Here is a 9,679-nt window from a genome sequence, read left to right on the forward strand (position 1 = left end):
CTCCCAGTGGGGCATCAGGGCTGCATGTGGCATGTGGCACACCCAATTCCTAACACAGAGGGTGGTGCTAGTGAAGATTCCCTGGCTATGTGGCTGGAAACTGGAGTTCGTAGGATATTCAACCTTGGCAACTTCCCTGACCTATTTTGGGGTCATTGTGTGTTACTGACTACTCCCCAACACACATACAATGTGGAGAGACACATTTGGGAGAAAGTGATTTGTGAGTCAGAGTCCATAGATATCTTCCCAGGATAGTATATAGGTGCAGCCTGGGCGTCCCAGCAATTAAGAGACAAAAACATTTATTGATCACAAGCCAAAGAGGGTTCCCAAAGCTCCCTAGACCCCAGGTCATTGGACTGACCTCCATCTCCTCACTTACCCTGCTAGGGTGAGTATGACATTAAGTATGACTCTGTGGACAGTGACCATCCTGTGGCACTACTCCACCTTGTCCCATGACTAAGAGCTCCCTTCCCCCACTCCCAAAACTGATCCAAATCACTTTCTAACTGGAATGGGTGTCTGTCCTTCCAGCAGAACTCTGATGCTCCCTACTCCCATTCCAGCCTAGGGCAAGCCAGGGCCCCTGGGCCATGAGGGGCCCTGTCCAGGAGGGACATTGCCTAGGCTTGTTGACCCAGAATACCAAATGTTGGGGATGTCCTTCCCAGGAAAGCTGCAGAGACACCACTCCTAACTATTCAGGGAAGAATGAGAGTTCAGGGTCAGAATCCCATTTACCTGTCAAGATCAAGTTCTGTGGCTTGAGGCACTTAATCAGTGGGGATTGGTGTTCTGTAATTGACAGCTCAAGGGACTTTCTGACCAGAGGAGCAGCTCAGGTGACTCAACTGTTGTCTGGCTGCTTATAAAAGCTCTTCTCTCCACAGTGGCCCCATTGGGATAAGTTTGGATAATGAATTATACGGTGACCACACCTCATATCTTCAGGCAGATTACAGGCACAGGGTAGTGAATACACTGCCAAAGAGCTCCGCTCAGGCTATCATCTGCGGGAAACACAGGGTCAGGGACTCCAAACATGATTCCTGGGACAAATTGCTTCCAAGAGACTTAAAAAATCAATCCAGCAAGTTTGGTGTGTGGACATGGGATGGACCCTGGTTCTACAGATCAGACAGAGAATGTGTATCATTGTGGGTGATAAAAGGCACTGGGGTTTCCTTGGGCATGGAAATTATACAATCTGGAGGTGCTTCAGAATCTCATGGAGGCAGGAAGCAGGGTGGGGTAACAGAAGCCTCCTTAAGTTATAACCAGCTTTCACCTGGCTGCCCATGATCTGGTAAATACCTCTTGCCAATAGGCTTGTCTCCAGCAGAAGACAAGTTCCCTGTGGTTAGAGTTTCGATCTGGCACACCAAATACCCCCTCAGTTCATAAAGCAGAAAAGTTCCTTTGTGCCTGTGTTGTGTGTGGGCCTGTGTGTGTGTGTGTGTGTGTGCATGAAAGTCAGAGGACATCAGGTGTTGGTCCTCACCTTCTACCTTCACAGAGGACTCTGCTTTTTCTGCTGTCTGTGCCAGCCTGGCTGGCCTGTACACTTCCAGAGATTCCCCTGCCTCTGCCTCCCATCTTCCCATAAGAGTGCTGGAATTACAGATGTGCTGTGAGTCCAGCTTCTATGTGTTATCTGAGGATTTAAAGTCAGGTCCTCATACTTGCACAGCAAGCCCTTTCACCTACTGAGCCATCTGTCCTGCCTCCTCCACCCCCACTCCCACCCTTCTGAGCTCAGACTGGCCTGAAACTCATACCAATCCCACTGTCTCTGCCTCCTCTGAACGAACTACAGGTGTGAACCAAAAAAGTGTCTTGCTTAATTGAAGACTTCAGATATCCCATAATACAACAAGAGCACACCACTGACATCATGGGGGGGGGTTTGTATACACAAAGAGGCTCAAGTTTCCAGCAATCCCCCCTCCCTGCCCCCACCTTCCCACAAACTACTTTGAGATACAGGAAAGAAATCAGGAGATAATTCAGGTCCCCTGGGCTCAGTGAAGAAACTGGCTGGAAATGAGCTCCTGGGGAAAGTGTTGGCCCTCTCTCAGTGGCCATGACATGCCCCATGTTGTCCTCCAAAACAGGCCCACTCAGTCCTGTGGCCTCAAGCGATAGCTAGGCTGACCCCAACTGAACCTGATTCTCATCAGAGCAGCTGACAAACTTTGGCCCAAGTTAGATTCAACTTTGACTCTGGCTTTAGGGTTCTGGGTCCTGTGGAGAAGAGGGAACCCTGCCATCATACTGAGACAGGCAAACTTCTTGTATGCAGTACATGGAAGACATCTGCTCCATGTAATAGCCCTTTCCCATTCCCACAGCTCCAACGGTTGTGCTCCAACCACTCCCTTCTGAAGGGATGCTTGCAGCACCCTAAAACCACCTGGGGATCCCCTCAGCCCCTCCCAAACCCCTGCAATAAAAGGGAGCTTTGGACACACGGAGACTTCAAAGCTGCAGAGGTTCAGGGTCAAAGGTGGAGCTGGGTAATATCTTAGCAATCATAGCCTGGTTCCCTGGGCTAGGGAACGTGGGTGGGGAGTCCTTGGGAAACCTCCAGGTCTTCCTTGCTCCCTAGAGAATCTTACAATTGCAGTAAAGATCTATCTGCAAGATCTAACTATGGCCACTAGCCCTAGCAGGTAGTACATGAGCCCAGCACATGCTGTCTGTAGCTCATGGTCAGGTCTTCCAACCCCTTACCTAAAAACTGGAAGGTAGGTAGGCTCAGCACCATTTGCAAACTAGGCAATTTGCCAAGGGCCACCCAGCAGGTAAGGAAGAGACAGACCCGGGCCCAGAGAAGCCCACAGTCCAGAGATGGGAAGTCAATGGTTCACACATATCAAATTACCTTCAGCCTAGCACCCTACACTTGTCCCTCTCACACAGACCCTTCCTAGGGGTGAGCTGCCCTACAGGGCAGACACTGGATCACAGACACCTGCAATGAAAGCCCTTGTCCTCCGAGGTGTCTGAATTGCTTTGCCATCTGTGGAGAGATGGCTAGAGCAGGCACTCACACCTATGCATCCACTCATGCAATGTGGGACTCAAGAGACATCTCAGCCACTACTATCCATCCAGGCCTAGCCCTCATCTAGGAAACAGGGAAAAGACGGTAGAAGGCATTGCAAACACAAACGAAAAACAATTTTTATAGAATAGTATACTTTACAACAGCAGGTTTCCCACACTGGCCAAACATCAGTGCCAGGCTGGGTTTCAGAAGAGGAAAAGTGCAGCCAGGCATCTTGCCCTCAGGGCCTGACTGGTCCAAACTTTGGCCAGGTTGGAAAGTTCTAGACAGTGGGGGTGAGGGGCAGAGACAATCTTTATTGTGCTCTAAGCCTAAAGATCCTTTGTACAAAAATAAGTCTTCATATTTTCAGTAGAGTCTCTCCAGCAGTTCAAGTTAATTCGTAAAAAAAAGATTGTCATTGTAAAATCCTTTCTCCTGAGAAATCTCCAAGCCCTAGTGCCACACAGACTGGGAGATGGAAAGTGTCATTCCGCGGGGTGGAGGCGGAGCAGAGGTCAGCACTTGGCTTTTATGGGCAAGGAATCAGCCCAGGCTCCGGGGGCAAGAAGCACGGGTCTGTCCACAATCAGGGATGCTGCTGTGAAGGAGACAGAATGCGTTAATGTGTGTGGACACAGCCCCACCTCCCAAGGCGCAGCAGACAGTTGCCTGGTTAGTTTTGGAGTCTCAGTTCGTGGGTGCCTCGATCCGCTCGGAGGCGCCGACGGGGGCGGGGCACACGCTCAGAGTTGGCCCGCGGTGACTCAGGGCCCGCTCCCGCCGACTCATTCGGCACCCCGTCCCAGGACGCGATTTGCAATGCAAACTCACCCCGCCTCCAGCAATCGACTCGGCCGGGCTCCACCAGCACTGGGACCTCACCGGCCCGGCCCAGAGGCCGCTCCCCTCCTCTAGTTTCCCCCTCCCCCACCCGCAGTGGAGCCCGGAGAGGAAGTTTTGCAATCCCGGACAAACAAACGCTGGTCTTGCTCAGGCTTGAAAAAGGTTGAGGAAAAATGAAGCGTGAGCGAAATCGAAGTGATCGTCCTGGCCGAGCCCTGGCTGCACTGGGTCCCTGTAGCGCGAAGCGCCAGGCCCGCCCACCACGTGTCTCCCTTACTGCCTTACTCCCTTATTCTGGAATTTACCTTAGAGGGGCTGGGTGCTCAGTAGCCTCCTAACCAGCTGGAAAAGTCAAGCAGCTCGCGCTCCACCGGACTTAGCTCTCCCTCGCAGCCACTGTCCTCCGACGAGTAGGCGGAGCGCGGGGAGCCAGGCTCCGAACTGCCCCGGCGGTCCGGGGATGAAGAGGCGCAGGACAGAGACGCACTGGTGGGGGAGATAACGGGAGGCGCGCGGGCAGCCGAGGGCCGAGTATCCGGTGTTAACAGCCCCCCGGCAAGTGCAGCGCGCACCGCGTCGTGCTCCGCAAGCAGTCGCTGCAGCGCACGAATGTATTCTACCGCGGAGCGCAGTGTCTCCACCTTACTCAGCTTCTTGCTGGCGCCGCCGTGCGGCACATGCTGCCGCAGCGCCTGGAAGCCCAAGTTTACCAGCTTCACGCGGTTGCGTTCACGCTCGTTGCGACGTGCAACAGCAGCTGAACCGCTCCCTGCCTCGGTTGCGCCAGATCGCCGGCGGCGGCTGCAGCGCAGCAGTTCAGGAGATGCGGGTCTCCGCCGAGCAGCGCAGGTCCCAGCGACTCCAGGAGAGGCGGGCATGAGTCGGGGCAGCGCGCCGCCGTCCATCAAGCTCGCATCCAGCCCTCGGGCGCCTGCTATGAGTATCTGGGCGCTACCGGAAAAGTGCCCCGAGGAACCGGGTGCGGTGGGAAGCGAACGGTCTCACCTCCACCGGTCTCAGGCAAGGCACTGCTGCAGGATTTTCTGGGGCACGTGTCGCTGGGCTTCTGGAGTCCTGGGACCCCGTGTAGTACCAGGACTGAGAGTAGGGAAGCGTGGTGTGCTCGTGTCCCGCGCGTGCGATCAGACCTCCCCTGGTCTCCCTGTGAGCGGCTCAGGCGGCTCCTTTTAAAATGTATAGATAAACCCTCCTCCGCCTGCCGCCGCCTCCTTTCTCACGCCCTCCTTTTTTCGCCTCGCCCTCCCGCCACGCTTCACCCTCCCCCTGGCGTACACATTCTGCAAAGCCGACACCGCGCGCCCCCACCCCCACCCCTCCAGGGTGCAGTTCCCAGGGTAATGCGCCCCACACGCCCCGGGCAGGTGCTTAGTGAGTCCTCGACAAGTCCTGGAGTGCAGATCTCTGACTGCACTCCTTAAGTCCCACACCCCCAGGGGCTGTCAGACGATCGGAGGCACCCCTACCATCCCTGGTGCCCAGCACTCAAGTCCATATAGCTGCCAGGTCTCCTCACTCCCAGAGCGCACGGCCGGGTGAGGAACCCGACCAGACTTTGCAGTGGCCAAGAAGTTGGTGAGCGCGACCACCCCTGAACCCCTAGCCCCAGGCACACGGGCCACGAACTCGCTCCCACGTCCCTCCCTCTGGCGGAGGCGGGAGCCGGAGTCTCAGCCAATCTGGGATCGTCCATTAGGCCAATGACAGCTGGCGCGGTCCTATACTGAGCCAGGAGGAAGCGTACGCCTGGCGCGTGGCTCCAGAGATGGGGTGTGTCTCGGACAAAGCTCCACGCCCACTCCTCCCCACCCTGTACCTCCTCCACGACAAGGGTGTCCACGTACTGCTGGTGCACACCTGTCCCCCTTTGAGTGTGAGGAGGGCTTGTGGAGTAACTGACTAACTTAATGTTCCTCAGGCACCTTGTCCCCATTCTGTCCCTCATGCACACCCCATGCCTTTGGTTTCAAGGAGTCTCAAAACCTGGCGCCCTGACCTGAAGGGATGCAATCAAACCAACTCTGACCCCTCCTTTCTCATGCTCTCATCTGCATCTTACAGCAAGCTCTGGGTCTGGGTCTCTTTACTGGACTGTGTTTCCCAAATCTAGCCAGTCTAGTTCTCATTCAGTTCCTGGGTATTTTGCTCAATGACACTTCTCAGGATTCCAGCGGGCCTCTCAGTCCCATCCTTCCCCTGAGGCCGGTGGAGGGAGAGTTAAAGGGGCAGGGAAATGCAATGATCTTGGAAAAGTTTCGGTCCTGCCCTACTGTCCCGGAACTGTGCCCTCGAGGCCATAGCAAGTCCAATTTTCTCCAAAAGGACTATGTGCTTCTGAGCCAAGATCTATATATAATATTGAAGTGGTCTTTCTGGCAGGCCTGATTACCACCAGTGTGGTGGCCACCTGCCGGCTCCCTTACCCTCCAGGATCCATTTGGGCTGAATCTCCTAAACTAGCCTTTTGACCTTCAGGGTGTGGGAAGTGGGCTGAGTCCCAGCTGCCTGGGTGCTTGGAGCACCTGGGTGAGTCCATTGCCTTATGGAGCAATCCAAGTAGAAATGGAAGCAGAAATCGGGAGATTGTTCAGTGGATAAAATGCTTGCTGTACAAGTGTGAGGATCTCATTTCAAAACCTCCATATAAAGCAAAGATGGGAAGCAGAGAACAGGAGGATCCCTGCAAACTCCCAGGCCAATTAGTCACAAATTCAAAAATAAACAGACTCATCTCAAAAAGGCTGGAAGGAGAGGACCAACGCCTGATTTAGCCTCTAAACAACATACATATTGTTGTACCCACCACTCCCATACAAAAGCATGTACACATACAAAATAAACGGAAGCAGATTGTATTCTGGCTCCTTGACTAGCCCTGATCTGCAGAAGTCCCATCTATACCTCCTGCCTAGCTATTGGCACTCAGCTCTTTATTAAACCAATCACAGAAATGTATCTTCACGCTGTGTACAACTACCCCATGACATTTCTCCCTTTTTGTCTAAATAAAGAGGAAAGGTTTTTAATTCTAACATAGTAAAACTATATACAATAAGAACAATTACCAGATAAGAATTACATTTACAGCTGGGTGTTGGTGGCGCACACCTTTAATCCCAGCACTCCGGAAACACAGGCAGGTGGATCTCTGTGAGTTCAAGGCCAGTCTGGTCTACAAGAGATAGTTCCAGGACAGGCTACAAAGCAATACAGAGAAATCCTGTCTCTCGAAAAACAAACAAATAAACAAAAAGTAAAGAAAGAAAGAAAAACAATTACATTTATAATTGCCAATGTATTTGGCAAATTCAGAGAAAATATTCCATTATTACCTATACTATCTTAGTGAGTCAAAAGTTTTGTACCTAATTTATTTTCTATCCTAACTTGTATTATGAATCCAAATATATATATATATGTATACATATACATATATATATATATGCCTCTTTTGTATGTTTCTTTTCTGAATTTGGTCACAAAGAGAACTGTAACTATAAGTATCTATCTAGTCTTTAACCCCATCAAAGATCCAAGAAGGATATACTATTATCTGATTAAACAGGAGGTATAGAGCAAGCAACTTCCAAAACTAAGAAACAACAGAAACATGGCTGTTTGGACAGTCACCCCAAGGCTCCTCTAGAATATCTGACAGACTTTTCTGTGAAGCACAAATTTTGAAGGCTTTTCCTATCTTGTCTGGGCAAAGTTTGGCAGTTGCCTTCTTTTGTGTCCTGTTTGTCTAATTTGGACAGCATTCTGTCAGCAATTGAGGCAAGGGAGTTTTTTTTCCCAAATGGTTAGCTTTTGCCTCAAATGAAAGTAAATTCCATATGGAGGTTCTTTAATTCTTGTCATCCTCTTTTGGAGTAAGTTGGTGCTGCCGGGAGCAGATGTGTCTCATTGTTGTGAAAAGCCTTATGTTATTAAAATATTTTAAATGACATGTTATATAGATCTCTGAAGTGTTTGAAGACCATCTATTTAAAATATATCTCTGTTTGACCTTAAAAAACATATCTAACACAACTATAAATTTGATTGTTATAGATGACTAACTACTAACCTGTTTTTTTCTTATTATCCTAAATAGTTTGTAATAATAGATTTTAAGGACTAGAACTTTATTATATTTTTAAATGAGCTGCATAGGTACAGTACCTTAAACAAGAAGCAGAAACACACACACACACACACACACACACACACACACACACGTAACCTTAAATTTGTATTAATATAAAAAAATCCATACCAATGTAAATATTTGAGGCTAGTGGTGTTCAAAAGTAGACTCAACAATCCACCCTTTTATCCCATCATTTTTATACTATATTCCCCTGCTTTTCCCTTCAGAAAATGATCCCTGAATTTAATCTTCTCTGCTCAGCTTTTTCCCTTACCACAATCAACAAGTTGTAACAAGCCCCCCTAAATGATGATAAACATCTATAATCCATTGAATGACCAAAAACACCCACTCCACCTCTTGGGAATGTGGACATCATGTTCTTTAGACTGCTTCCTGTTGTCTGGGGTATTTGGGGGGAATCCTGAGAAAATTGGGATAATGGTCTGTATCACAAATAATAAAAACCCATAGACAGAGAAGCAAGGCAGCCAAGCCATTAGAGAGCTCTTATCTCTACCAAGGCTGGGGCAATCCTGACCTCAACATGACTTGAGACTAATTGCCAGAATATAAGACCCTGCTCCTATATTATATACCTCTCTAGTGCTGACATTAAAGGCTTGAGCTCTGTTACTCTTTTAGATTGATTCACTCTCATGTAGCTCTGGGTAGCCTTGAACTGAATCCTGGGATTAAATGTGTGTGCCATCACTGCTCAGCTTCTATGGCTGTGGCTAATGTGGTTGGCTTTGCATTCTAATCTTCAGTGCCTTTATTAGATCATAAACAATATATCACCACAATGGTCAAGTCCTGGAAGAGCTAGCTGTATTATTTTTTTGGGTAGTCTCGGTGTGATGGAAAACTGTTGAGCTTATCTGAAGTTTTGGCTGGAATAGTCTGTGAGGCTGGTCCATCTCAGTTAGTAGCTTTGAAGTTGTTCTGGATGCAGAATTTTGAGGAAACTGCAACAGAGGCATTCTGAGGCTGGATCATCTGGCTACTTTATTGGTGTCTAGTCCTTTTTTCCCTGAAAACACATAAACCTTTAAAAGTAACATATATCTGCATTGACACAAGTATGGAATGTGCAGTGTGCATAAGTCAGTTAAAGATGACACTTTGTTTTATGTTTGAGCAGGTAAAAGGCATCTGTTAACTTTATAAGTCTGTTTGGACTATATAACCAAACCTCTATCCATTTAATAATAAGTCAACAGGACTCTGTAGCCAACAAAATTTATCATGTTTCATCTAGTCTCAGAGCTGTTCCCATGCAGAGGGATCAGCATACACGTCACCTGCCCTGTAGTCTTTCCTGTTTTCTTCCCTCATGTCTATAGCCAAGATCCTCAGGAAGTCTCCCCTGGTCAACTCTGATCTCTATTAACTTTGAAAGAATCCATAATTTTTCATTTCCTGTGGAAACAAAGGTATAACCTCTCACCCAATGCAACTGATTTCCAGACTTCCATTTTGAAGTCAAGACATCTCTAAAGTATACAGGCTTGTTTAATTTAGCAATCTCTTGAATAATCCAATGTCTCTCAGCAGCTGTTGTTTGCTCACCAGCATTTAAAAAATCCATAGTCAACAAAGCACCATATAGGTTCCATATGTCCTCT

General features: G+C 49.1%; 1 protein-coding gene across 2 annotated transcripts; it reads right to left on the reverse strand.

The window, feature by feature from the left end:
• Positions 1–3,167: 3,167 nt before the first annotated feature.
• Ascl2 (achaete-scute family bHLH transcription factor 2) lies at positions 3,168–5,195 on the reverse strand. Of its 2 annotated transcripts, none has more exons than XM_051193449.1 (2): positions 4,207–5,195; positions 3,168–3,653 (listed from the first exon to the last, which is right to left on the reverse strand). In XM_051193449.1, the coding sequence occupies exon 1, from the start codon at positions 4,804–4,806 to the stop codon at positions 4,225–4,227; it is 582 nt and encodes a 193-aa protein (XP_051049406.1). In that variant the 5' UTR covers positions 4,807–5,195; the 3' UTR covers positions 3,168–3,653; positions 4,207–4,224. The 2 variants fall into 2 exon arrangements, with proteins under 2 accessions (XP_051049406.1, XP_051049405.1); XM_051193448.1 differs by having other exon boundaries at positions 3,168–3,656; positions 4,207–5,192.
• Between the last annotated feature and the right edge of the window lie 4,484 nt (positions 5,196–9,679).

Source organism: Phodopus roborovskii, unplaced genomic scaffold (assembly GCF_943737965.1).
Source record: "Phodopus roborovskii unplaced genomic scaffold, PHOROB, whole genome shotgun sequence".
NCBI classification, from domain to species: Eukaryota; Metazoa; Chordata; class Mammalia; order Rodentia; family Cricetidae; genus Phodopus; species Phodopus roborovskii.